The 26,958-nt window shown below is 50.2% G+C and overlaps 1 protein-coding gene across 4 annotated transcripts in view; it reads left to right on the forward strand.

Annotated features, from left to right (window-relative positions):
* The window catches only part of LOC139368713 (helicase ARIP4-like), a 93,676-nt gene extending 69,151 nt beyond the window's left edge, over window positions 1–24,525 (forward strand). For all 4 annotated transcript variants that reach the window (XM_071107996.1, XM_071107999.1, XM_071107998.1 and 1 more), the window contains 13 exons: window positions 10,040–10,173; window positions 10,695–10,891; window positions 11,304–11,646; window positions 12,232–12,409; window positions 13,956–14,168; window positions 14,388–14,506; window positions 14,714–14,829; window positions 15,104–15,203; window positions 15,655–15,860; window positions 17,662–17,837; window positions 20,049–20,245; window positions 20,599–20,978; window positions 21,126–24,525. In XM_071107996.1, the coding sequence (XP_070964097.1) occupies window positions 10,040–10,173; window positions 10,695–10,891; window positions 11,304–11,646; window positions 12,232–12,409; window positions 13,956–14,168; window positions 14,388–14,506; window positions 14,714–14,829; window positions 15,104–15,203; window positions 15,655–15,860; window positions 17,662–17,837; window positions 20,049–20,245; window positions 20,599–20,978; window positions 21,126–22,057 (3,291 nt within the window). In that variant the 3' untranslated portion in view covers window positions 22,058–24,525. The remainder of the gene's footprint in view (window positions 1–10,039; window positions 10,174–10,694; window positions 10,892–11,303; window positions 11,647–12,231; window positions 12,410–13,955; window positions 14,169–14,387; window positions 14,507–14,713; window positions 14,830–15,103; window positions 15,204–15,654; window positions 15,861–17,661; window positions 17,838–20,048; window positions 20,246–20,598; window positions 20,979–21,125) is intronic.
* Window positions 24,526–26,958: the final 2,433 nt, after the last annotated feature.

Raw genomic sequence — 26,958 nt, forward strand, 5'->3', positions numbered from 1 at the left:
CCCTACCGCGCTCTCTCTCTCTCTCCCTACCGCGCTCTCTCTCTATTTCCCTACCGCGCTCTCTCTCTCTCTCCCTACCGCGCTCTCTCTCTATCTCTCTCTCTCTCTCTCTCTCTCTCTCTCTCTCTGTCTCTCTCTCTCTCTCTACCGCTCTACCTCTCTCTCTCTACCGCTCTACCTCTCTCTCTCTACCGCTCTACCTCTCTCTCCCTACCGCTCTACCTCTCTTTCCCTACCGCTCTCTCTCTCTACCGCTCTACCGCTCTCTCTCTCTACCGCTCTACCGCTCTCTCTCTCTACCGCTCTACCGCTCTCTCTCTCTACCGCTCTACCGCTCTCTCTCTCTACCGCTCTCTCTCTACCGCTCTACCTCTCTCTCTCTACCGCTCTACCGCTCTCTCTCTACCGCTCTCTCTCTCTACCTCTCTCTACCGCTCTCTCTCTACCGCTCTCTCTCTACCGCTCTCTCTCTACCGCTCTCTCTCTACCGCTCGCTCTCTACCGCTCTCTCTCTACCGCTCGCTCTCTACCGCTCTCTCTCTACCGCTCTCTCTCTACCGCTCTCTCTCTACCGCTCTCTCTCTCTCTACCGCTCTCTCTCTCTCTACCGCTCTCTCTCTCTCTACCGCTCTCTCTCTCTACCGCTCTCTCTCTCTCTCTCCCTACCGCGCTCTCTCTCTCTCCCTACTGCGCTCTCTCTCTCTCTCCCTACTGCGCTCTCTCTCTCTCTCCCTACCGCGCTCTCTCTCTCTCCCTACCGCGCTCTCTCTCTCTCCCTACCGCGCTCTCTCTCTCTCCCGCGCTCTCTCTCTCTCTCTACCGCTCTCTCTCTACCGCTCTCTCTCTACCGCTCTCTCTCTACCGCTCTCTCTCTACCGCTCTCTCTCTCTACCGCTCTCTCTCTCCCTACCGCGCTCTCTCTCTCTCCCTACCGCTCTCTCTCTCTCTCTCTACCGCTCTCTCTCTACCGCTCTCTCTCTACCGCTCTCTCTCTCTTTCTCTCCCTACCGCGCTCTCTCTCTCTCCCTACCGCGCTCTCTCTCTCTCCCTACCGCGCTCTCTCTCTCTCCCTACCGCGCGCGCTCTCTCTCCCTACCGCGCGCGCTCTCTCTCCCCACCGCGCGCTCTCTCTCTCCCACGCTCTCTCTCTCCCACGCTCTACCGCTCTCTCTCTCTACCGCTCTCTCTCTCTACCGCTCTACCGCTCTCTCTCTCTACCGCTCTCTCTCTCTACCGCGCTCTCTCTCTACCGCGCTCTCTCTCTACCGCGCTCTCTCTCTACCGCGCTCTCTCTCTACCGCGCTCTCTCTCTACCGCGCTCTCTCTCTACCGCGCTCTCTCTCTACCGCGCTCTCTCTCTACCGCGCTCTCTCTCTACCGCGCTCTCTCTCTACCGCGCTCTCTCTCTACCGCGCTCTCTCTCTACCGCGCTCTCTCCCTACCGCGCTCTCTCTCTCTCTCTACCGCTCTCTCTCTCTTCCTACCGCGCTCTCGCTCTCTCCCTACCGCGCTCTCTCTCTCCCACGCTCTCTCTCTCTCTACCGCTCTACCGCTCTCTCTCTCTACCGCTCTACCGCTCTCTCTCTCTCTCTCTACCGCGCTCTCTCTCCCTACCGCGCTCTCTCTCTCTCCCTACCGCGCTCTCTCTCCCTACCGCTCTCTCTCTCTCTCCCTACCGCGCTCTCTCTCTCTCTCCCTTCCGCGCTCTCTCTCTCTCTCTCCCGACCGCGCGCGCTCTCTCTCTCTCCCTACCGCGCTCTCTCTCTCTCTCTCTCTCCCGCGCTCTCTCTCTCTCTCTCGCTACCGCGCTCTCTCTCTCTCTCTCTCTCCCTACCGCGCTCTCTCTCTCTCTCCCTACCGCGCTCTCTCTCTCTCTCCCTACCGCGCTCTCTCTCTCTCTCTCCCTACCGCGCTCTCTCTCTCTCTCTCCCTACCGCGCTCTCTCTCTCTCTCTCCCTACCGCGCTCTCTCTCTCTCTCTCCCTACCGCGCTCTCTCTCTCTCTCCCTACCGCGCTCTCTCTCTCTCTCCCTTCCGCGCTCTCTCTCTCTCTCCCTACCGCGCTCTCTCTCTCTCTCCCTACCGCGCTCTCTCTCTCTCTCCCTACCGCGCTCTCTCTCTCTCTCCCTACCGCGCTCTCTCTCTCTCTCCCTACCGCGCTCTCTCTCTCTCTCCCTACCGCGCTCTCTCTCTATATCGCTACCGCGCTCTCTCTCTCTCTCCCTACCGCGCTCTCTCTCTATCTCTCTCTCTCTCTCTCTCTCTCTCTCTCTCTCTGTCTCTCTCTCTCTCTCTACCGCTCTACCTCTCTCTCTCTACCGCTCTACCTCTCTCTCTCTACCTCTCTACCTCTCTCTCCCTACCGCTCTACCTCTCTTTCCCTACCGCTCTCTCTCTCTACCGCTCTACCGCTCTCTCTCTCTACCGCTCTACCGCTCTCTCTCTCTACCGCTCTACCGCTCTCTCTCTCTACCGCTCTACCGCTCTCTCTCTCTACCGCTCTCTCTCTACCGCTCTACCTCTCTCTCTCTACCGCTCTACCTCTCTCTCTCTACCGCTCTCTCTCTCTACCTCTCTCTACCGCTCTCTCTCTACCGCTCTCTCTCTACCGCTCTCTCTCTACCGCTCTCTCTCTACCGCTCGCTCTCTACCGCTCTCTCTCTACCGCTCGCTCTCTACCGCTCTCTCTCTACCGCTCTCTCTCTACCGCTCTCTCTCTACCGCTCTCTCTCTCTCTACCGCTCTCTCTCTCTCTACCGCTCTCTCTCTCTCTACCGCTCTCTCTCTCTACCGCTCTCTCTCTCTCTCTCCCTACCGCGCTCTCTCTCTCTCCCTACTGCGCTCTCTCTCTCTCTCCCTACTGCGCTCTCTCTCTCTCTCCCTACCGCGCTCTCTCTCTCTCCCTACCGCGCTCTCTCTCTCTCCCTACCGCGCTCTCTCTCTCTCCCGCGCTCTCTCTCTCTCTCTACCGCTCTCTCTCTACCGCTCTCTCTCTACCGCTCTCTCTCTACCGCTCTCTCTCTACCGCTCTCTCTCTCTACCTCTCTCTCTCTCCCTACCGCGCTCTCTCTCTCTCCCTACCGCTCTCTCTCTCTCTCTCTACCGCTCTCTCTCTACCGCTCTCTCTCTACCGCTCTCTCTCTCTTTCTCTCCCTACCGCGCTCTCTCTCTCTCCCTACCGCGCTCTCTCTCTCTCCCTACCGCGCTCTCTCTCTCTCCCTACCGCTCGCGCTCTCTCTCCCTACCGCGCGCGCTCTCTCTCCCCACCGCGCGCTCTCTCTCTCCCACGCTCTCTCTCTCCCACGCTCTACCGCTCTCTCTCTCTACCGCTCTCTCTCTCTACCGCTCTACCGCTCTCTCTCTCTACCGCTCTCTCTCTCTACCGCGCTCTCTCTCTACCGCGCTCTCTCTCTACCGCGCTCTCTCTCTACCGCGCTCTCTCTCTCGCGCGCTCTCTCTCTACCGCGCTCTCTCTCTACCGCGCTCTCTCTCTACCGCGCTCTCTCTCTACCGCGCTCTCTCTCTACCGCGCTCTCTCTCTACCGCGCTCTCTCTCTACCGCGCTCTCTCTCTACCGCGCTCTCTCTCTACCGCGCTCTCTCTCTCTACCGCGCTCTCTCTCTCTCTACCGCGCTCTCTCTCTCTACCGCGCTCTCTCTCTCTACCGCGCTCTCTCTCTCTACCGCGCTCTCTCTCTCTACCGCGCTCTCTCTCTCTCTACCGCGCTCTCTCTCTCTCTACCGCGCTCTCTCTCACTCTACCGCGCTCTCTCTCTCCCTACCGCGCTCTCTCTCTCTCTACCGCGCTCTCTCTCACTCTACCGCTCTCTCTCTCTCCCTACCGCGCTCGCTCTCTCTCTCCCTACCGCGCTCTCTCTCTCTCTCTCCCTACCGCGCTCTCTCTCTCTCTCCCTACCGCGCTCTCTCTCTCTCTCCCTACCGCGCTCTCTCTCTCTCTCCCTACCGCGCTCTCTCTCTCTCTCCCTACCGCGCTCTCTCTCTCTCTCCCTACCGCGCTCTCTCTCTCTCTCCCTACCGCGCTCTCTCTCTCTCTCCCTACCGCGCTCTCTCTCTCTCTCCCTACCGCGCTCTCTCTCTCTCTCCCTACCGCGCTCTCTCTCTCTCTCCCTACCGCGCTCTCTCTCTCTCTCCCTACCGCTCTCTCTCTCTCTCTCCCTACCGCGCTCTCTCTCTCTCTCTCCCTACCGCGCTCTCTCTCTCTCCCTACCGCGCTCTCTCTCTCTCCCTACCGCGCTCTCTCTCTCTCCCTACCGCTCGCGCTCTCTCTCTCTCCCTACCGCTCGCGCTCTCTCTCTCCCTACCGCTCGCGCTCTCTCTCTCCCTACCGCTCGCTCTCTCTCTCCCTACCGCTCTCTCTCTCTCTCTCCCGCGCTCTCTCTCTCTCCCTACCGCGCTCTCTCTCTCTCCCTACCGCGCTCTCTCTCTCTCCCTACCGCGCTCTCTCTCTCTCCCTACCGCGCTCTCTCTCTCTCCCTACCGCGCTCTCTCTCTCTCCCTACCGCGCTCTCTCTCTCTCCCTACCGCGCTCTCTCTCTCTCTCCCTACCGCGCTCTCTCTCTCTCTCTCCCTACCGCGCTCTCTCTCTCTCTCTCCCTACCGCGCTCTCTCTCTCTCTCTCCCTACCGCGCTCTCTCTCTCTCTCTCCCTACCGCGCTCTCTCTCTCCCTACCGCGCTCTCTCTCTCTCCCTACCGCTCTCTCTCTCTCTCCCTACCGCGCTCTCTCTCTCTCTCTACCGCTCTACCGCTCTCTCTCTCTACCGCTCTACCGCTCTCTCTCTACCGCTCTACCGCTCTCTCTCTACCGCTCTACCTCTCTCTCTCTCTACCGCTCTCTCTCTCTCTACCGCTCTCTCTCTCTACCGCTCGCTCTACCGCTCTCTCTCTACCGCTCTCTCTCTACCGCTCGCTCTCTCTCTCTCCCTACCGCGCTCTCTCTCTCTCCCTACCGCGCTCTCTCTCTCTCTCCCTACCGCGCTCTCTCTCTCTCTCCCTACCGCGCTCTCTCTCTCCCTACCGCTCTATTCTCTCTACCGCTCTATTCTCTCTACCGCTCTCTCTCGCTCTCTCGCTCTCGCTCTCGCTCTCTCTCTCTCTCTCTCTACCTCGCGCTCTCTCTACCTCGCGCTCTCTCTACCTCGCGCGCTCTCTCTCTACCTCGCGCTCTCTCTACCTCGCGCTCTCTCTACCTCGCGCGCTCTCTCTACCTCGCGCGCTCTCTCTACCTCGCGCGCTCTCTCTCTACCTCGCGCGCTCTCTCTCTACCTCGCGCGCTCTCTCTCTACCTCGCGCGCTCTCTCTCTACCTCGCGCGCTCTCTCTCTACCTCGCGCGCTCTCTCTCTACCTCGCGCGCTCTCTCTCTACCTCGCGCGCTCTCTCTCTACCTCGCGCGCTCTCGCTACCTCGCGCGCTCTCTCTCTACCTCGCGCGCTCTCTCGCGCTCTCTCTCTCTACCTCGCGCGCTCTCTCGCGATCTCTCTCTCTACCTCTCGCGCTCTCTCTCTACCTCTCTCTCTCTCTACCGCTCTACCTCTCTCTCTCTCTACCGCTCTCTCTCTCTCTACCGCTCTCTCTCTCTACCGCTCGCTCTCTACCGCTCGCTCTACCGCTCTCTCTCTACCGCTCTCTCTCTACCGCTCGCTCTCTCTCTCTCCCTACCGCGCTCTCTCTCTCTCTCCCTACCGCGCTCTCTCTCTCTCTCCCTACCGCGCTCTCTCTCTCCCTACCGCTCTATTCTCTCTACCGCTCTATTCTCTCTACCGCTCTCTCTCGCTCTCTCGCTCTCGCTCTCTCTCTCTCTCTCTCTACCTCGCGCTCTCTCTACCTCGCGCTCTCTCTACCTCGCGCTCTCTCTACCTCGCGCTCTCTCTCTACCTCTCGCGCTCTCTCTCTACCTCTCGCGCGCTCTCTCTACCTCTCGCGCGCTCTCTCTACCTCGCGCGCTCTCTCTCTACCTCGCGCTCTCTCTACCTCGCGCGCTCTCTACCTCGCGCGCTCTCTACCTCGCGCGCTCTCTCTCTACCTCGCGCGCTCTCTCTCTACCTCGCGCGCTCTCTCTACCTCGCGCGCTCTCTCTCTACCTCGCGCGCTCTCTCTCTACCTCGCGCGCTCTCTCTCTACCTCGCGCGCTCTCTCTCTACCTCGCGCGCTCTCTCTCTACCTCGCGCGCTCTCTCTCTACCTCGCGCGCTCTCTCGCTACCTCGCGCGCTCTCGCTACCTCGCGCGCTCTCTCTCTACCTCGCGCGCTCTCTCGCGCTCTCTCTCTCTACCTCGCGCGCTCTCTCGCGATCTCTCTCTCTACCTCTCGCGCTCTCTCTCTACCTCGCGCGCTCTCTCGCGCTCTCTCTCTACCTCGCGCTCTCTCTCTCTACCTCGCACGCTCTCTCGCGCTCTCTCTCTCTCCCTACCGCGCGCGCTCTCTCTCCCTACCGCGCGCTCTCTCTCTCCCTACCGCGCGCTCTCTCTCTCCCACGCTCTCTCTCTCCCACGCTCTACCGCTCTCTCTCTCCCACGCTCTACCGCTCTCTCTCTCTACCGCTCTACCGCTCTCTCTCTCTACCGCTCTCTCTCTCTACCGCGCTCTCTCTCTACCGCGCTCTCTCTCTACCGCGCTCTCTCTCTACCGCGCTCTCTCTCTACCGCGCTCTCTCTCTACCGCGCTCTCTCTCTACCGCGCTCTCTCTCTACCGCGCTCTCTCTCTACCGCTCTCTCTCTCTACCGCTCTCTCTCTCTACCGCGCTCTCTCTCTCTCTACCGCGCTCTCTCTCTCTCTACCGCGCTCTCTCTCTCTCTACCGCGCTCTCTCTCTCTCTACCCGCTCGCTCTCTCTCACTCTACCGCGCTCTCTCTCTCCCTACCGCGCTCTCTCTCTCTCCCTACCGCGCTCTCTCTCTCTCCCTACCGCGCTCGCTCTCTCTCCCTACCGCGCTCGCTCTCTCTCCCTACCGCGCTCGCTCTCTCTCTCCCTACCGCGCTCTCTCTCTCTCTCCCTACCGCGCTCTCTCTCTCTCCCTACCGCGCTCTCTCTCTCTCTCCCTACCGCGCTCTCTCTCTCTCTCACTACCGCGCTCTCTCTCTCTCTCCCTATCGCGCTCTCTCTCTCTCTCCCTACCGCGCTCTCTCTCTCTCTCCCTACCGCGCTCTCTCTCTCTCTCCCTACCGCGCTCTCTCTCTCTCTCCCTACCGCGCTCTCTCTCTCTCTCCCTACCGCGCTCTCTCTCTCTCTCCCTACCGCGCTCTCTCTCTCTCTCCCTACCGCGCTCTCTCTCTCTCTCCCTCCCGCGCTCTCTCTCTCTCTCCCTACCGCGCTCTCTCTCTCTCTCCCGACCGCGCTCTCTCTCTCTCTCCCTACCGCGCTCTCTCTCTCTCTCCCTACCGCGCTCTCTCTCTCTCTCCGCGCTCTCTCTCTCTCTCCGCGCTCTCTCTCTCTCTCTCTCCGCTCTCTCTCTCTCTCTTTACCTCTCTCTCTCTCTACTGCTCGCTCTCTACCGCTCGCTCTCTCTCTCTCCCTACCTCGCTCTCTCTCTCTCCCTACCTCGCTCTCTCTCTCTCCCTACCGCGCTCTCTCTCTCTCCCTACCGCTCGCGCTCTCTCTCTCCCTACCGCTCGCGCTCTCTCTCTCCCTACCGCGCTCTCTCTCTCTCCCTACCGCGCTCTCTCTCTCTCCCTACCGCGCTCTCTCTCTCTCCCTACCGCTCGCGCTCTCTCTCTCCCTACCGCTCGCGCTCTCTCTCTCCCTACCGCTCGCGCTCTCTCTCTCCCTACCGCTCGCGCTCTCTCTCTCCCTACCGCTCGCGCTCTCTCTCTCCCTACCGCTCGCGCTCTCTCTCTCCCTACCGCTCTCTCTCTCTCCCTACCGCGCTCTCTCTCTCTCCCTACCGCGCTCTCTCTCTCTCCCTACCGCGCTCTCTCTCTCTCCCTACCGCGCTCTCTCTCTCTCCCTACCGCGCTCTCTCTCTCTCTCCCTACCGCGCTCTCTCTCTCTCCCTACCGCGCTCTCTCTCTCTCTCCCTACCGCGCTCTCTCTCTCTCTCCCTACCGCGCTCTCTCTCTCTCTCCCTACCGCGCTCTCTCTCTCTCTCCCTACCGCGCTCTCTCTCTCTCTCCCTACCGCTCTCTCTCTCTCTCTCCCTACCGCGCTCTCTCTCTCTCTCCCTACCGCGCTCTCTCTCTCTCCCTACCGCTCTCTCTCTCTCTCTCTCTACCGCTCTACCGCTCTCTCTCTCTACCGCTCTACCGCTCTCTCTCTCTACCGCTCTACCGCTCTCTCTCTCTACCGCTCTCTCTCTCTACCGCTCTCTCTCTACCGCTCTCTCTCTCTACCGCTCGCTCTCTACCGCTCTCTCTCTACCGCTCGCTCTCTCTCTCTCCCTACCGCGCTCTCTCTCTCTCTCTCCCTACCGCGCTCTCTCTCTCTCTCCCTACCGCGCTCTCTCTCTCTCCCTACCGCTCGTGCTCTCTCTCTCCCTACCGCTCGCGCTCTCTCTCTCCCTACCGCGCTCTCTCTCTCTCCCTACCGCGCTCTCTCTCTCCCTACCGCGCTCTCTCTCTCTCCCTACCGCTCGCGCTCTCTCTCTCCCTACCGCTCGCGCTCTCTCTCTCCCTACCGCTCGCGCTCTCTCTCTCCCTACCGCTCGCGCTCTCTCTCTCCCTACCGCTCTCTCTCTCTCCCTACCGCGCTCTCTCTCTCTCCCTACCGCGCTCTCTCTCTCTCCCTACCGCGCTCTCTCTCTCTCCCTACCGCGCTCTCTCTCTCCCTACCGCGCTCTCTCTCTCTCCCTACCGCGCTCTCTCTCTCTCCCTACCGCGCTCTCTCTCTCTCCCTACCGCGCTCTCTCTCTCTCTCCCTACCGCGCTCTCTCTCTCTCTCCCTACCGCGCTCTCTCTCTCTCTCCCTACCGCGCTCTCTCTCTCTCTCCCTACCGCGCTCTCTCTCTCTCCCTACCGCTCTCTCTCTCTCTCTCCCTACCGCTCTCTCTCTCTCTCTCCCTACCGCGCTCTCTCTCTCTACCGCTCTACCGCTCTCTCTCTCTACCGCTCTACCGCTCTCTCTCTCTACCGCTCTACCGCTCTCTCTCTCTACCGCTCTCTCTCTCTACCGCTCTCTCTCTACCGCTCTCTCTCTCTACCGCTCGCTCTCTACCGCTCTCTCTCTACCGCTCGCTCTCTCTCTCTCCCTACCGCGCTCTCTCTCTCTCTCTCCCTACCGCGCTCTCTCTCTCTCTCCCTACCGCGCTCTCTCTCTCCCTACCGCTCTATTCTCTCTACCGCTCTATTCTCTCTACCGCTCTCTCTCGCTCTCTCGCTCTCGCTCTCGCTCTCTCTCTCTCTACCTTGCGCTCTCTCTACCTTGCGCTCTCTCTACCTCGCGCTCTCTCTACCTCGCGCTCTCTCTACCTCGCGCTCTCTCTACCTCGCGCTCTCTCTACCTCGCGCGCTCTCTCTCTACCTCGCGCGCTCTCTCTCTACCTCGCGCGCTTTCTTGCGCTCTCTACCTCGCGCGCTCTCTCTCTACCTTGTGCGCTCTCTCTCTACCTTGTGCGCTCTCTCTCTACCTCGCGCGCTCTCTCTCTACCTCGCGCGCTCTCTCTCTACCTCGCGCGCTCTCTCTCTACCTCGCGCGCTCTCTCTCTACCTCGCGCGCTCTCTTGCGCTCTCTACCTCGCGCGCTCTCTCGCGCTCTCTCTCTCTACCTTGCGCGCTCTCTCGCGATCTCTCTCTCTACCTCTCGCGCTCTCTCTCTACCTCGCGCGCTCTCTCGCGCTCTCTCTCTACCTCGCGCGCTCTCTCGCGCTCTCTCTCTCTACCTCGCACACTCTCTCGCGCTCTCGCTCTACCTCGCGCACTCTCTCTACCTCGCGCTCTCTCGCGCGCTCTCTCTACCTCGCGCTCTCTCTCTCTACCTCTCGCTCTCTCTGTGCTTTCTCTTCATCTCGCTCTCTACCTCTGAACCTTTTTCTCTCTCACTACCCCTCTCTCACTACCCCTCTCTCTCTCACTCTCTACCCTTCTCGCTACAGGTCAACACGTTACAGAACTGGCTGGCTGAGTTTAACCTCTGGGTCCCTTCCTCTGAGGCGTTACCCGCAGACATCAACCCCGCACACTTCTCCCCGCGCATCTTCAAGGTCCACATCCTGAATGACGAGCACAAGTAAGTTTCCCGTCCTCTCTGGGAACAGGGATATCCCACTACCTCCAATTTCAAAGCTGAAGCCTTTTAGCCATGATCATGGTTTGTGTTTGTGAGTGACTAGAAGCTCTGCTTATATGACACAACTGCCAGGGATCTGTCTCTAAAAATAAATGCATATACAAACATGACTCATCTATCGCCCAGGTGTGTAATGTATATACACTGGGGCGGCAGGTAGCCTAGTGGTTAGAGCGTTGAGCCAGTAACCGAAAGGCTGCTAGATCGAATCCCTGAGCTGACAAGGTAAAAATGTCATTCTGCCCCTGAACCATGCAGTTAACCCACTGTTCCTAGGCCGTCATTGTAAAGAAGAATTTGTTCTTAACTGACTTGCCTAGTTAAATAAAAATAAATAAGTCTCTAAATGCCTGTGCTATTATGTGTGGAACATTGTCCCTGATGTGCTATCTTTCTTTATTTTTCTTCGCTCTCTTTTCTCATCTCTTTTTCTCTCTCTCTCTCTCTCTGCTCTCTTTCAGAACCACGGCCAGCAGAGCGAAGGTGATCTCTGACTGGTCGCTGGATGGCGGCGTGCTCCTGATGGGGTATGAGATGTACCGCCTGTTGTCCCTGAAGAAGAGCTTTGTGGCGGGCAGGAAAAAGAAGTCCAAGAAGCTCCAAGGACCAGTGGTCATTGACCTGGACGAAGAGAACCTGCAGCAGGAGCTCCTCAAAGGTCAGTAGGTCAAAAAGGTCACCTCAGAGTGAGGTTGACACCTGTCAATCGACACTGATGTCAGTCATGGCCTGAGCTTTTCAGAGTTTTCAAACCAGCAGCTTATGGCAGTTTTTCTTTCATCAAACCAAGGTCATCTGCACATTTGGATTTTGAGAGATCCTAATGTTTAACCCTTTGTTAGAACCCATGTTAGATAACATTTTGTTAGACATTTGTCATGTGCACCAGGATGTGTGTACGAGTGCATGGGTTTCCAGTCACGACATCAATTTAGTATTTCATCATGAGTGACTCCGATAACATGAGTCACTTAGATCAATGAAACGTAAAGTAAATGTTTTGATCAGTCCTACATACACATCTTACCGTCATGGCTTTTTTATTTCATTTAACCTCTACTCTCCTGAAGACATAGAGAAGGCCCTGTCTCGCCCAGGCCCGGACGTGGTGATCTGTGACGAGGGCCACCGCATTAAGAACTGCCACGCCAGCACCTCGCAGGCCCTGAAGAACATCCGTACCCGGAGACGTGTGGTCCTCACGGGATACCCCCTCCAGAACAACCTGATAGAGTACTGGTGCATGGTGGACTTTGTCAGGCCTGATTTCCTGGGCACCAGGCAGGAGTTCAGTAACATGTTTGAGAGGCCCATTCTGAACGGGCAGTGTGTGGACAGTACGCCTCAGGACGTCCGGTTGATGAGATACCGAAGTCATGTCCTCCATAGCCTGCTGGAGGGCTTCGTCCAGAGGTGAGAATGAGAGCTGGTTATAACCCACATGAACTGTTGCTACTACAGTATTCTCTTTATACTTTATAGGCAAGTTCCCCTATCTCCGATTAAATCTTAAGATTACTTTATTAGTCAATTACACACAAGGTCCAGCCGAAATTTGACTTCTGCTTTTACCCAGCCCCTCCGTAAACACACATGCATACATACACAAGCAGGGTTTTTGGAGAGGTGCAGTGCTACCACACTAGTCGCCTGTGGACTTGTTGTTGTGGGGGGTTTAGTGCCTTGCTCAAGAACACAACGGCAGGCAAAGACATCTAGGATTTTGATAACAGCATCCCTCTGATTGCCAGCAACCCTCTGACCTGCCAGATTTTCCTTTCGGACCCTGAATTTGAACTGGCAACCCCCAGTTACAGGCTCACCTCCATAACCGCTAGCCTACCTGCCACCCCAGTCTATTCCTGGACTAAAAAGTTATTTCAATGGATATTCTAGTTGAAGTCTGATAATGGTTGTGTTTGTTCATGAATGTAGAAGAGATCTATATGGTATAAAAATGTGTGGTCTAGCTCTGGTTGTGCTTGTGTTTGTTCCCAGGCGTGGCCATAACGTGCTGAGAGACCAGCTCCCCTCCAAGGACGAGCATGTAATCATGGTGCGCCTGTCGCCCCTGCAGAGGGCCCTCTACACAGAGTTTATGAACCGCTTCAGAGAGGCAGGCAACAGTGGCTGGCTCAGCCTCAACCCACTCAGGGCCTTCTGCGTGTGCTGCAAGGTGTGCATGCCTGTCTGTTCTGTCATACACAGGAGTGAAATAAATGTCTGAAGGACAATCGGAAAGTATTCAGATCCCTCAACTTTTTCCACATTTTGTTACGTTACAGCACTATTCTTCAAATGGATTAAATAAATACAAATCCTCATCAATCTACACACAATACCTTATAATGACAAAGAAAAAAATGTTTTTTAGAAATGTTTGCAAATTTATTACAAATAAAAAAGATACCTTATTTACATAACTATTAAGACTCTTTGTTATGAGACTCGAAATTGAGCTCAGGTGCATCCTGTTTCCGTTGACCATCCTTGAGATGTTTCTACAACTTGATTGGAGTCCACCTGTGGTACATTCACTTGATTGGACATGATTTGGAAAGGCACAAACCTGTCTATATAAGGTCCTACAGTTGACCAGTGCATGTCAGAGCAAAAAAACAAGCCATGAGGTTGAAGGAATTGTCCATAGAGCTCAGAGACAGGATTGTGTCAAGGCACAGATCTGGGGAAGGGTACCAAGAACATTCCTGCAGCATTGAAGGTCCCCAAGAATACAGTGGCCTCCATCATTCTTAAATGGAAGAAGTTTGGAACCACAAATACTCTTCCTAGAGCTGGCCGCCCGGCCAAACTGAGCAATCGGGTGAAGCGCCTTGGTCAGGGAGGTGACAAAGAACCCAATGGTCACTCTGACAGAGCTCCAGAGTTTCTCTGTGGACATGAGAGAACCTTCCAGAAGGACAACTATCTCTGCAGCACTCCACCAATTAGGACTTTATGGTAGAGTGGCCAGACGGAAGCCACTCCTCAGTAAAACCAGCCTTGATGAAAACCTGCTCCAGAGCGCTCAGGACCTCAGACTGGGGCGAATGACAGTGACCCTAAGCACACAGCCAAGACAACGCAGAAGTGGCTTCGGGACAAGTCTCTGAATGTCCTTGAGTGGCACAGCCAGAGCCCGGACATGAACCTGATCGAACATCTCTGGAGAAACCTTGAAATAGCTGTGCAGTGATGCTCTCCATTTAACCTGACAGAGCATGAGAGGATCTGCAGAGAAGAATGGGAGAAACTCCCCAAATACAGTTGTGCCACGCTTGTAGCGTCATACCAAAGAAGACTCGAGGCTGTAATCACTGCAAAAGGTGCTTCAAGAGAGTACCTTGTAAAGGGCCTGAATACTTATGTAAATGTAATATTTCAGTTTGAAATGATGTGGTATTATAACAATATTAGGATGACGTCTGATTGAAATATGGACATGTACATGGCATTTTATGTACAGCGCATTGGGAAAGTATTCAGACCACATTTTGTCATGTAAATTTTTTTTACGTTACAGCCTTATTCTAAAATGGATGAAATTGTTTTTCTAGTGTGTAGATTGATGAGGGGGAGAGAACTATTTCATCCATTTTAGAATAAGGCTGTAAGTGGTCTGAATACTTTCCCAATGCACTGTATGTCACATGATGTGTACTACATGTCCACATTTCATTCAGACGTCATCCTAATGTTGGAATAATGTCTTCCTCTACCAGATCTGGAACCACCCAGACGTGCTGTACGAGGCGCTGCAGAAGGAGAATCTGGCCAATGAGCAGGACCTGGACCTGGATGACATCACCAACGGCCACGCCCGCTGCCCAGCCCCCTACCAGAAGGGCAAGACCCCGGAGGACCCCAACAGCATCGGAGGGCTGAGTCTCAACGCTCTGCAGGAGAAGGCCAACCAGGTCATCACCTACGAATGGGTACGCAGCCACACTTCACTACCATGTTTGTTGTTTTTCCATTCAGTTTAAGTGGCAGGGGGTTGAGTTATCATGGATTTATGGCGGTTGTAAAACAACTTGAGGGTCGCTCATTTAGAAGGGATTCTGTCGTAGGTTTCAGTAAAAACAGGTTATTACCCTAAACTGTGCACTACAATTACACTACTGTTCTGTTACCTCATCTCCTCTCTCTCTCAGGCGAAGGACATCATGTCTGACTATAAACCCGGGCTCTTGGAGAACTCTGCTAAGATGGTCCTGCTGTTCCACCTGATCGACGAGAGTGTGAGGAAGGGAGACAAGATCCTGGTGTTCAGGTAGGCACAGAAACAGAACCTCAGTTGTTTTACTGTTTTGATCTTACGTTTCCGTTCCTTTAAAACAACTGTTGCTACGCAACATATTCCACAACGACTAAGGCCGAAGCACAGACTGACCAACTTCTCAAATGGTTAAATTAGTTTCACTGTAATTTCCAAGCACCCCTCCTCACCGTATCCCTCCCTCCACTGTTTCTCATGTAGTCAGAGTTTGTCCACACTGTCAGTCATCGAGGAGTTCCTGGCCAAGAGGCCCATACTTGCGGGCAGCGCCAGAGAGGGCTATAATCAAAACTGGGTCCGGAACCACAACTACTACAGTAAGTGTCCCTGTTTCCATGACAACCACCACTGTCACCATGTCTCTGTGACTCCATTTGTCCAGTGGTGTCTTTTACTGAAGCTATACAAATGTATTCCGCCTCCCCAATCCCATGGTGCCACTTTTCCTGTTGACTTACATTGACTATCGCCACCTGCTGGGGATATTGATATCTCACCATCATTCTATGTATGAAGCCCTTGGGTAAAAACTGGTTGTTCCTGTGTGTTGGAGAAAGGGATTGACTTCCTTTTTATGGTTTGTCTCTTTAGGACTGGATGGGAGCACATCTGCTTCAGAGAGAGAGAGGCTCATCATCCAGTTCAACGACCCATCCAACACCACCGCCTTGATCTTTCTGCTGTCCACCAGGTAAAAGACCTTCACAGGAACACACTGGTAGAAATAATTATCATTTGTTTGTAATCATACTTATGTATGGTCACACTAGTAACCACACTAGTTACAAACACAAACCATCATTCACACATGCACAGTCCTCTATTTATATATACATACACACACAAACCCTCATTCACACACGTGCACAGTCCTCTATTTATATATACATACACACACAAACCCTCATTCACACACGTGCACAGTCCTCTATTTATATATACATACACACACAAACCCTCATTCACACACGTGCACAGTCCTCTATTTATATATATACACACACACACACACACACACACACACACACACACACACACACACACACACACACACACACACACACACACACACACACAAACCCTCATTCACACACGTGCACATACACATCAGGTCAGTGACGTGTGCTTCTTCCCATCCTCAGGGCTGGTTGTCTGGGGGTGAACCTGATCGGGGCTAACCGTGTGGTGGTGTTCGATGCCTCCTGGAACCCCTGTCACGACGCCCAGGCCGTATGCCGGGTGTACCGCTACGGCCAGAAGAAACCCTGCCATATCTACCGCCTCGTCTGTGACTTCACCTTGGAGAAGAAGATCTACGACCGACAGATCTCCAAGCAGGGCATGTCCGGTGAGTAACCAGTGAACCAAACAAACACAGAATAGAATGGATACTGACTTCATACAGACTACACCTCTGCTTCCTCCAGCCATGTCTACTAGGTCTACTATTACATGGTCATCTGCTACCAATATCTTAAATCTACTCTTACTATAAGCCAACCCTGTTAAGGGCACTTCAGCCGGCCCAGTCCACTTCACTAGCACAACAGTGTGTGTGTTGCGAAGTGCAGCAGTCCTGTGATCTGTCAGACTCCTCTCAGGCTAAGTGCACTCCAAGTGCACTTTGACATAGTTTGCCATTGTTAGGCTCAGTTGGTAGAGCATGGCGCTTGCAACAGCAGGGTTGTGGGTTTGACTTAGAGCGCCTTAACCTGTTAGTGATCCCTTTGCGCGCCAATCCCTTTATCCAGTGAAATTGCAGAGCGCCAAATTCAAACTACAGAAATATCAATATTCAAGATAACCGAAAATATAAGTGTAATACATCAAAATAAAGCATTATTTCTTGTTAATCCAGCCGCAGTGTCATATTTCAAAAAGGCTTTACGGCGAAAGCAGACCATGCAATTATCTGAGGACAGCGCCCCGCATACAAACACATGAAAATAATTTTCAACCAGGCAGGTGGCGACACAAAAGTCAGAAATAACTAAATGATAAATGCCTTAACTTTGAAGATCTTCTTCTGTTGGTACTCCAAAATGTCCCAGAAACATCACAAATGGTCCTCTTGTTCGATAATGTCCTTCTTTATATCCCCAAAATGTCAATTTATTTGGCGTGTTTGATTCAGAAATACACTGTTTCCAACTCGCCCAACATGACTACAAAGTATCTAATAAGTTACCTGTAAACTTGGTCCAAACATTTCAAACAACGTTCCTAATCCAAACTAAGGTATCCTAAAACGTAAATAATCGATACAATTTAAGACGGGATAAACTGTTTCCAATACCAGATAAAAACAACTTGAAGCGCTTTCCAGTTCACGCAGTAGAATCCATCTGGAGTGACACTCACAAAGAACAGCCGTACTTCTTCTTTTCTCAAAAGAAAAACATCAACCGATTTCTAAAAACTGTTGACATCTAGTGGAAGCCATAGGAACTGTAACCAGGTTCCTATTAAATAGGGCTTCCCATAGAAAACTAACGGGAAATATTATGACCTAAAAATAAAAAAATTCCCTGGATGGTTTGTCCTTGAAGTTTCACCTGCCAAATCAGTTGTGTTATAGACATTATTTTCTATCCAAATCTACCAATTATATGCATATCCTAGCTTCTGGGCCTGAGTAACAGGCAGTTTACTTTGGCCCGCTTTTCATCTGGACGTGAAAATACTGCCCTCTATCCCTAAGACGTTTTAAGAGCGTCTGCTAAATGACTAAAATGTAAATGTAATACGTCGGTCAGCTATGCTGTATACACAGAAAGGGAAGGCCCACACTTAGAATTGAATTGAATAATAAAATAGACATGGCCAGGGTATGCTGTATGCCATGTTTCATGTCACACGCAGAGACCTTTTCATGCAGCTGTTGATGGCCCTAAACATGAGGTGGGCAACTCCAGTCCTCGAAGGGCCTGATTGGTGTCACACGTTTTCTCCATCCCTTTGAAACGCAGCTGATTAATCAAATTGCATTCTAAACTGAAGATCATGATTAGTTGATTATTGGAGTCAGGTGTGTTAGCTGGGGAAAAACTGTGACACCAATCAGGCCGTCGAGGACTGGTATTGCCCACCCCTGCCCTAGACATAGTGTTACCCCCTTTCTTGACTCCATCCATCCCTCCTTTCTGAAGACCGAGTGGTGGATGACCTGAACCCGGTGCTGTCGTTCACGCGAAGGGAGGTGGAGTCTCTGCTGCACTTCGTGGAAGAGGAGCCTGACGTGTCACAGGTGCAACTACAGCCCCACCAAGAGATAGAGGCGGGCATCAGACAGGCCTGCCAGCTCTACCCTCACCTTGTCACCAGGGTAATAAACCTATATACACATCTATAAACACACACTACATCACAGGCCTGCCAGCTCTACCCTCACCTTGTCACCAATGTAATACACCTATATACACATCTATAAACACACACTACATCACAGGCCTGCCAGCTCTACCCTCACCTTGTCACCAAGGTAATACACCTATATACACATCTATAAACACACACTACATCACAGGCCTGCCAGCTCAACCCTCACCTTGTCACCAAGGTAATACACCTATATACACATCTATAAACACACACTACATCACAGGCCTGCCAGCTCTACCCTCACCTCATCACCAAGGTATATACAGTTGAAGTCGGAAGTTTACATACACCTTGGCCAAATACACTTAAACTCAGTTTTTCACCATTCCTGACATTTAATCCTAGTAAAAATTCCCAGTCTTAGGTCAGTTAGGATCACCACTTTATTTTAAGTATGTGAAAATTCAGAATAATAGTAGAGAATTATTTATTTCAGCTTTAATTTCTTTCATCACATTCCCAGTGGGTCAGAAGTTTACATACACTCATTTAGTATTTGGTAGCATTGCCTTTAAATTGTTTAACTTGGGTCAAACTTTTCGGGTAGCCTGCCACAAGCTTCCCACAATAAGTTGGGTGAATTTTGGCCCATTCCTCTTGACAGAGCTGGTGTAACTGAGTCAGGTTTGTAGGCCTCCTTTGCTCGCACCAGCTTTTTCAGTTCTGCCCACAAATTTTCTATAGGATTGAAATCGGGGCTTTGTGATGGCCACTCCAATACCTTGACTTTGTTGTCCTTAAGCCATTTTGCCACAACTTTGGAAGTATGCTTGGGATCATTGTCCATTTGGATGACCCATTTGCGACCAAGCTTTAACTTCCTGACTGATGTCTTGATATGTTGCTTCAGTATATTCACATAATTTTGAAGTGTACCAGTCCCTCCTGCAGCAAAGCACCCCCACAACATGATGCTGCCGCCCCTGTGCTTCACGGTTGGTATAGTGTTCTTCGGCTTGCAAGCCTCCCCCTTTTCCTCCAAAAATAACGACGGTCATTATGTCCAAACAGTTCTATTTTTGTTTCATCAGACCAGAGGACATTTCTCCAAAAAGTATGATCTTTGCCCCCATGTGCAGTTGCAAATCGTAGTCTGGCTTTTTTATGGCTGTTTTGGAGCAGTGGCTTCTTCCTTGCTGAGCAGCCTCACAGTTTATGTCGATATAGGACTTGTTTTACTGTGGATATAGATACTTTTGTACCTGTTTCCTCCAGTATCTTCACAAGGTCCTTTGCTGTTGTTCTGTGATTGATTTGCACTTTTCACACCAAAGTACGTTAATCTTTAGGAGACAGAACGCGTCTCCTTCCTGAGTGATAGGACGGCTGCGTGGTCCCATGGTGTTTATACTTGCGTACTATTGTTTGTACAGATGAAAGTGGTACCTTCAGGCATTTGGAAATTGCTCCTAAGGATGAACCGGACTTGTGGAGGTCTACAAAAAAAAATCTGATGTCTTATTTATTTTGATTTTCCCATGATGTCAAGCAAATAGTCACTGAGTTTGAAGGTAGGCATTGAAATACATCCACAGGTACACCTCCAATTGACTCAAATGATGTCAATTAGCCTATCAGAAGCTTCTAAAGCCATGACATCCTTTTCTGGAATTTTCCAAGCTGTTTAAAGGCACAGTCAACTTAGTGTATGTAAACTTCTGACCCACTGGAATTGTGATACAGTGAATTATAAGTGAAATAATCTGTAAACAATTGTTGGAAAAATTACTTGTCATGCACAAAGTAGTTGTCCTAACTGACTTGCCAAAACTATAGTTTGTTAACAAGAAATTTGTGGAGTGGTTGATAAACAAGTTTTAATGACTCCAACTTAAGTGGATGTAAATTTCCAACTTCAACTGTATCTATATGCACACCATACTGTATTATACCTGATCACCAAGGTTAGAACCAAACTAAATATACATATCTATACTGTCTAATCATAAGTTGATACTTATCCACATGATGCATACATCTAGCTCGCTGAATCATGGACAGACTCTGTCTCAACCCATCATTTCCACATTGAACTCTCACTCTCATCAAAATGCTACTTTATTAACACTTCTATCCAGAATTGTAACCTACATGATGGCATATTATACTTAGAGAGCAATTTCACTTAAACTACTCTCCATGTCTGTCTCTCCAGCAACCCTTTCACCACGAGTCTCTCCTGATGGAGCGACAGGAGATGAAACTCACCAAAGCGGAGAAGAAGGCCGCCAAGAAGAGCTACGAAGATGAGAAGCGTGCATCGGTGCCCTACACGCGCCCCTCTTATGCCCACTATTACCCTGCCAGCGACCAGAGCCTCACAAATATCCCTGCCTTCAGCCAGCGCAACTGGTGAGATGGTCCCCTGGTCCCCAAAGACGTACACGTTTTCTCAGTAACAATACTACAGTTGCATACAGTCAATCAAATGTATTTTGTAAAGCCCTTTTTACATCAAATACCCAGATTAGCAAACAATGCAGAACTAAAGTGTCTAGAAAAACTCCCTAAAAGAAGAGACCCAGAACAACAGGTCCAGGAGAAGGTAGCACTCCTGGCATGGTTCCATGAAGAACTAGAGAGAGATGCCTAATGTGACACCAAGTTTTGAATTCCAAAGTTTGAACTGTTGATAAAATCTTTAACCTTCCACTCTCAATTCGGACTGTCAATACCCCACCCTGTCATCTTTCCTCTCCCTTCAGGCGCCCACCCCCCCGACAAGATGAGAAGCCGGTGGCCAGTGTCCGCCCAGTTCAGTCGACTCCAATTCCCACGATGCGTCGCCAGGCGTCTCACAGCTCTGCCCCCACAGCAGACACCGAGTCCAGCTCGGGCTTTCCCATCAACTACCTGCAAAAGGCGGGCGTATTCGTCCAGAAGATCGTCACCACCACAGATATTGTGATACCTGAAACCAACAGTTCAACTGATGTTAAGGCCAGAATCAGTGCAGGAGAGAGCATCCACGTCATCAGAGGAACGAAAGGGACCTACATCAGGACTTGTGATGGGAGGATATTTGCCATCCGCACTGCAAGCAACCCCAAGGCAGGGGAAGAGAACTCAGCTGCTGCACCCAAAGGTAGCAATCCCAACTCAACCTTTAGTCAGTATCGTTTCTACTCATTTGGTACATATGGTACATATGGATCTGTTTTTATCCAGTGCTGATGGTTTTGTTTAGTCTAGAGAAGTATCTGACCCGTCTGTCTTACCTTCCCTATCTCAGACACCCAGAAGGTATCGGAGGAGGCCTCCGCCAACGGCTGTGTGACTCGCCTGCTCTCCCCCGACAGCCCCGAAATCCTGAGTAAACTCCAGAGATACGAGGCTGCAACCAAGGCCCAGCATCAGCAGGGCTCCAAGGCTTCGTCTGCAGGTGCAGCGGCTCCACAGGAGAAGGCGCCGGCAGAGAGCAACAATGGCAGCAGCATGACTAGCCATGCCAAGCCCTGGAGCGATGCCTCCGCCCCGGCCAAGCCCAGCACAGATGCCATTGCTGCCCTGGACCTGAGGGGCACCAAGCGCAAGGCCTCTACCCCGTCCAACGTCGAATGGGCCATCAAAAAGCAGCCGGCCCCCAGCAAGCGCACCTCGGCCCAGTTGCCCCCCCAGGCTTTTCCTTTCGCGGCGGGCTATGACCTCCCACCCATGGGCCTCAACCCAGCCATGCTGGGCTCCATGGGGCACCCCATATTCATGGGGGCCGGCTTGCCCTACTTCCAGTCCCACAGCCAGCAGGGTGACCACCGTCTCATGTTCCCCATGACTCCCGACCCCTTCGACTTGAAGGGCGGCACCCTACCTAGATCCTCCTCCACCATCACCTCCTCGGCTGCCCCTGACTCAGGCTCCCTAGCGCCCTTCATGCTGGGTGCTGGTATGGCTGGCATGCTGCCCCCAAGTTTCCCCATGTCCTACGGCCAGTCCCTGTGCATGTATCCTAACTTGCTGCACCCCGGGGAGCTACCAGCCGCCACCCTAGGCCCCGCTGACTCCAGTTTCTTCTCCCACTTCCCCTCCTCCTCTGGCCTGATAGGGGCAGGGCTGGGTCGCTCTGATGCCCACGGCTCGGCAGAGAACGCCGGTGGAAGCAGCTCAGACAGCAACAACGACGATGAAGATGATGATGATGATGTCATTGAGGTGATGGGACAATGAGAGCCTCCAACCGTAGGAAAGAGGCATGTGGTTAGTGGAGTTGCTGGGGCTAGGAAAGCTGAAGAGAAAGGGAAGGGACAACCAAGCCCACCTCCTCCACTAGACCTATTCCCCATCCTAAATGCAACATGCACACCTTTCAGAAAACGAGAATCTGTGTTGGAATATAACAGACTGGACAAAGCACCAAATCCTTATGCTGAATATCTTATTTAAACATTTAAAAAAAGGCAAATCTAAACTTATGTTATGAAGAAAAATGAACTTGGGGCTTCCAAAACGTTGTCCTGTACTGGCTTTTGCAAATCACTGAAGCAAGAGACTGCTGGGTTTGGACCTGCAAATCACTTCTTTGTCTTCTATTTTTTTTTTAAATCCCAACCGTTGATGACAGACTAGGTTAATAACTAACTGACAATAGATTTTATATACGTAGTTGGTAGTAATTATTGTATGGCGCAAAATATCAGTTACATGATATTGTTCTTCATTGTCATTATATGCTACTGAATATTATTGTATATAGTAGTCGTGCTCTAAACATGTCACAACTGTTTTCAAAATCGATTTGATTTACCCTTGAATTTACTGTGTTTCGTTTTTCAGAAAATTGACTACTTGAGACTCAATTCAAAGAAACAATTAGGCTCTTTGTTGGGCGAAAAATTAAGTCAAAAACCTTAAACTCAAAGAATGTACACTTATTTACGACTTTAATGCAGACCTTGGGGACAGGCTTGTGATGACAGGCTTGTGATGATCTGATTTCGATTTTTGATATGTCATCTATATTTTTCAAATGTACACATCGTCTACAGGCGACGATGTAAAAACTGTGATCTTGCTAAACTCCAACTGTCCGAAGGGAGCTGAATTGAAAATGCCTTGCCTCTGTCTCTCTGAATGTTACCTAGTGGGAGTAGAGAAACAGCGAGACGGGCAATCCTAGGACCTGGATCTCACCCATAGTCTTACTGTAGCTTTGCTAAGTGATGCAAATATAACCCATGAACCCTCTGGTGGTCAGGTGGGTCACCTGTCTACTTCTCTGTCTGTTTCTGCATTGTGTAAGGGTTCTAGAGTAGAGAACTTCTGTCATAATGACTCGTTCTGCCTTGTGGATAGCATGAACACTCATTTTCAGTTCCTTTTTCTCATCTTTGGCGTATGTGATTTCAACGGAAAAACAAACAGGTTTCAAGAGATCATTGTCAAACCAAAATCATTTGAGAGGAGTCAAAAAAAGTACAACAATGATCCTCTCCAGAGAGATCATTCTCTGAAGCAACCAAACGTCACCGTCAACTGCTATTGGCCTAGAGAAGAGGGCTTCTTTCCCTAATTTGGTCACAGTTTTGTCATTATAGACTTCGTGAGCTCATTGTAAAGATGATGCTGGCTTAAGACTTCACTGTGTAACAGAGTACCGGGACAATGATTTAGAGATGGGGGAGGTCTGTGACCTGGTTCTGTATAATAAACAACAGAACTTTTCATTTCTGTTACTGCTGACTGTTATTACCCCCCTCATTACATACATTGGCCGCCTACTGTCTCATGCCGCATTTACGTGCTAGTCAGAACTAGGAAGCTCGGTAATGTCCAACTTGCTAACTGGTTGAATGCGGCATGTGTATAACTACAACCAATTAGCAAGTCGGGAAATGTCTGACTTTCCGACTAGCATGTGAACGCGGCAACTACCCAACACTTTGGGAAGAGGGAAGCCCAGCCCACCACCTCCACCAAGTCCCTAGCCTTGAGTCTCTTCAGCAAGAGCTTTAAACTCCAGTTATTGAGTTTATTATGAGACCCTTACATCATCAGACTTGTTCATCTTTTCATACCATACTTAACGTGTTAATTGACCTGTTATTTTTATTTTTTTATGTACCACTTTTATTTATTACAGTGCATATTTATTAATTCCTTTTTTTGTTCTGTTTTTGTAAGGGAAATGTTTTATGTTTGTTTACTAGAACACGTTGATTCTTGTTACATGACTTGAGAAATGCTATATATACGTCTGAATAGACATCTGACCCATAAGTGTGTGAATTTCAGGACCAACCAGACAAGGTGGTCGAACCACTCATTAGCAGATAGAAAATGTAATCCAGTGCTTTTGTTTAGTTTTTATTTATGTTCATATCATCCAGATGTTCATGTGAATCTATCCTAATTGCAAATTAAAGGTAGTTCTCTCAGTATTCATTCATCTTAAGTTGTTGAACCAACTGTTTTTTTCCCCATAGGTTTCTACATGAATGTAAGTATTTATTTATAAATCAATTCAGTCGGCGACCAACTGACTCTCTTAATTCCATTTATTAAAGTCAAGCTACTGTCTTGAGGAGAATGGCTGGAAGAGCCTGTATGTAGTTAGTGAATGGACATGTAACAATGGATGGCTTTTAGATAAAGGAAATTTAGTTTCTAAATAAAATAAAATCATGTTTTGAATGGAATTTAAATTTCATTTACTTTGATAAGTTACTCTAATTAATGACACAGATTCCTCAAGCACTAGTTGAACATAAGTAACTCTTTCACTAAACTGATGTCCTTTTCAACTTGGTTGGGGGAGAATAGACACTGTGTCTGAAACTGAGCATATAGTCTAGAGACGTCCATCAGATGACATTACCTAAAATCAGATGAAGAGGGCAAGATTGAGTATAGCTCACTCAATCTCCTGTCCTAGACGACAATCCATAGCAACAGGTTCAAACAAAACTGATATCGTTACACAGAGACTGGTGTACTGTTCTGTATTTAGAATGAATTGATAGTTGTCTATTGCATGCTTTTAGTGTTTGTATTAGCTTTGGTGACATGAGCTGTCTGCAAGCCGATGATTGCATGTTTTGACTACGAAACTGAAATGATTTACATAGACTTTACCAATCATATCTTAAAGTAACTGTCCAGTGTTTCCAGATTTCTGACATATTTATTTTTAACCTTTATGAAAATAAGAATTTGTTTTTAATTAAAATGTTGGCCTAGGAACAGTGGCTTAACTGCCTTGTTCAGGGGCGGAACAACTGATTTTTACTTTGTCAGCTCGGGGATTTGATTTGGCAACCTTTCGGTTACTAGTCCAACGCTCTAACCACTAGGCTACCTGCCACCCCCATATATGACCTATATAGTTAATTCATATTGCATAGAAATGACTTATAATTAACTACCATATTACTTAATTACAATTTTTTGGAAGGATAATTTAAGTATGTTAAAATCAGCTTTTCTATGTTGGAATGGTGTGGACATATACCGGTCACATGGTGTGGGCAAGTAGACTGCTGATTGGCCAGCTCATCCTCTATGAGGAAATGTTTGTTTGTGATACAAGTTTGAGGTGGTATTTTTTTGGCCACTGTATGAGTTAACAGAATATGAACTTTTAAATGTGAGATTTTCACTGGACAGTTGCTTTAATTACTTACAAGCCTTAGATTTCATCATTAGCTATGCAAGCAGAGTCTGTTAAATTGTATTTAAAAACAAGTGCTTTTATCTTCTCATTATGATAATACTTATTTGAAAAATAAATAAATAAGAATTTAAATGGACCCAACATACAGTATCTTAACATGTAAAAGGAATTCCATGATGTCTGCTTATTCCATGAAACTTGGCCATAGTGGACTGGATGTCACTTGACTTGTTTACCGCTCTTTGGTGTTGCAGCTCTGTGTTGCCCTCTGATCTATACTGTAATGTTTTAATGCCTTGGGGAATGGTAGGTGCAGGCAGAGATCTGGGAATATCTATGATACACTGCCCTGGTTCTTTGGCTGAGTTTGGGTCTTCTTACATGTCCTAGTAGCTTGGATATTCATGTTTAAATGTTTGAAGGCTTTCAGCGTTTGAATTGCCTGCCCTTGGCCTTTACATAAGTCAAGCATTCACATGTATTTGGTTCAGTCAAATTGTCCCCCTCGCCATCATTGCACACTCATGATTTAACCTCACTGTACCAGTGGTTTGTCTTTGATTCTGTAGAAGCAGAGCTGTTATTCTGAGAGAATTTGATCAATATGCAAAAAGGTGAAAATGACATTTGAAACACACATCAGAGCAGTACAGTTGTGTCCAGTGTGTGGCTAGCACTCTTGTTCTCCATAAGCACAATTCCACCGAGGCATCCCAGATCCTTGCATGTCTCATCTGGGTCTTTTAGTCTCATGTTTTCAGCACTGTGAGTGGACAAGGTCATTTTAATAGTGTTTATTTTTCACATGATTGTGTTGTTTAAGGGTGTGTACATTTGTATGGATGTCTTCACAGAGGACAGTTTCCAGTTTGTTTCAAGTTGTATTAGTCGTATGTATGGGACACGTATACTTCGTCCACAAAATGCTTACTTGCATACGCACCATTGTTCTTAGCTAGTCAAAGGTCACTCACTTGGGCTTCTGTGGTAGCCAATCATTACCCACTTTGCATTTTCTGCCAGTGAGCTATTAACGTTATCTTAGTTTGATTTCCAAAGGTGGAAAAAGTACCCAATGGTTATACTTGAGTAAAAGTAATAGAAAGTTACTCAAGTAAAAGTTAGTCACCCAGTAAAATACTACTTGATTAAAAATCTAAAAGTATTTGTTTTTAAATATACTTAAGTATCAAAAGTAAATGTAATTGCTAAAATATACTTAAGTATTAAAAGTAAATGTAGTGAAAATATATATTTTTTTTGAGATAGCCAGGGGCACACTCAGACATTATTTACAAATTATGCATGTCTGTTTAGTGAGTCCGCCAGACCAGAGGCAGTAGGGATGACCGTGTGTTCTCTTGATAAGTGTGTTTAGTGAGTCCGCCAGACCAGAGGCAGTAGGGATGACCGTGTGTTCTCTTGATAAGTGTGTTTAGTGAGTCTTCCAGATCAGAGG

This window comes from Oncorhynchus clarkii, chromosome 16 (assembly GCF_045791955.1).
Source record: "Oncorhynchus clarkii lewisi isolate Uvic-CL-2024 chromosome 16, UVic_Ocla_1.0, whole genome shotgun sequence".
Classification (NCBI taxonomy): domain Eukaryota; kingdom Metazoa; phylum Chordata; class Actinopteri; order Salmoniformes; family Salmonidae; genus Oncorhynchus; species Oncorhynchus clarkii.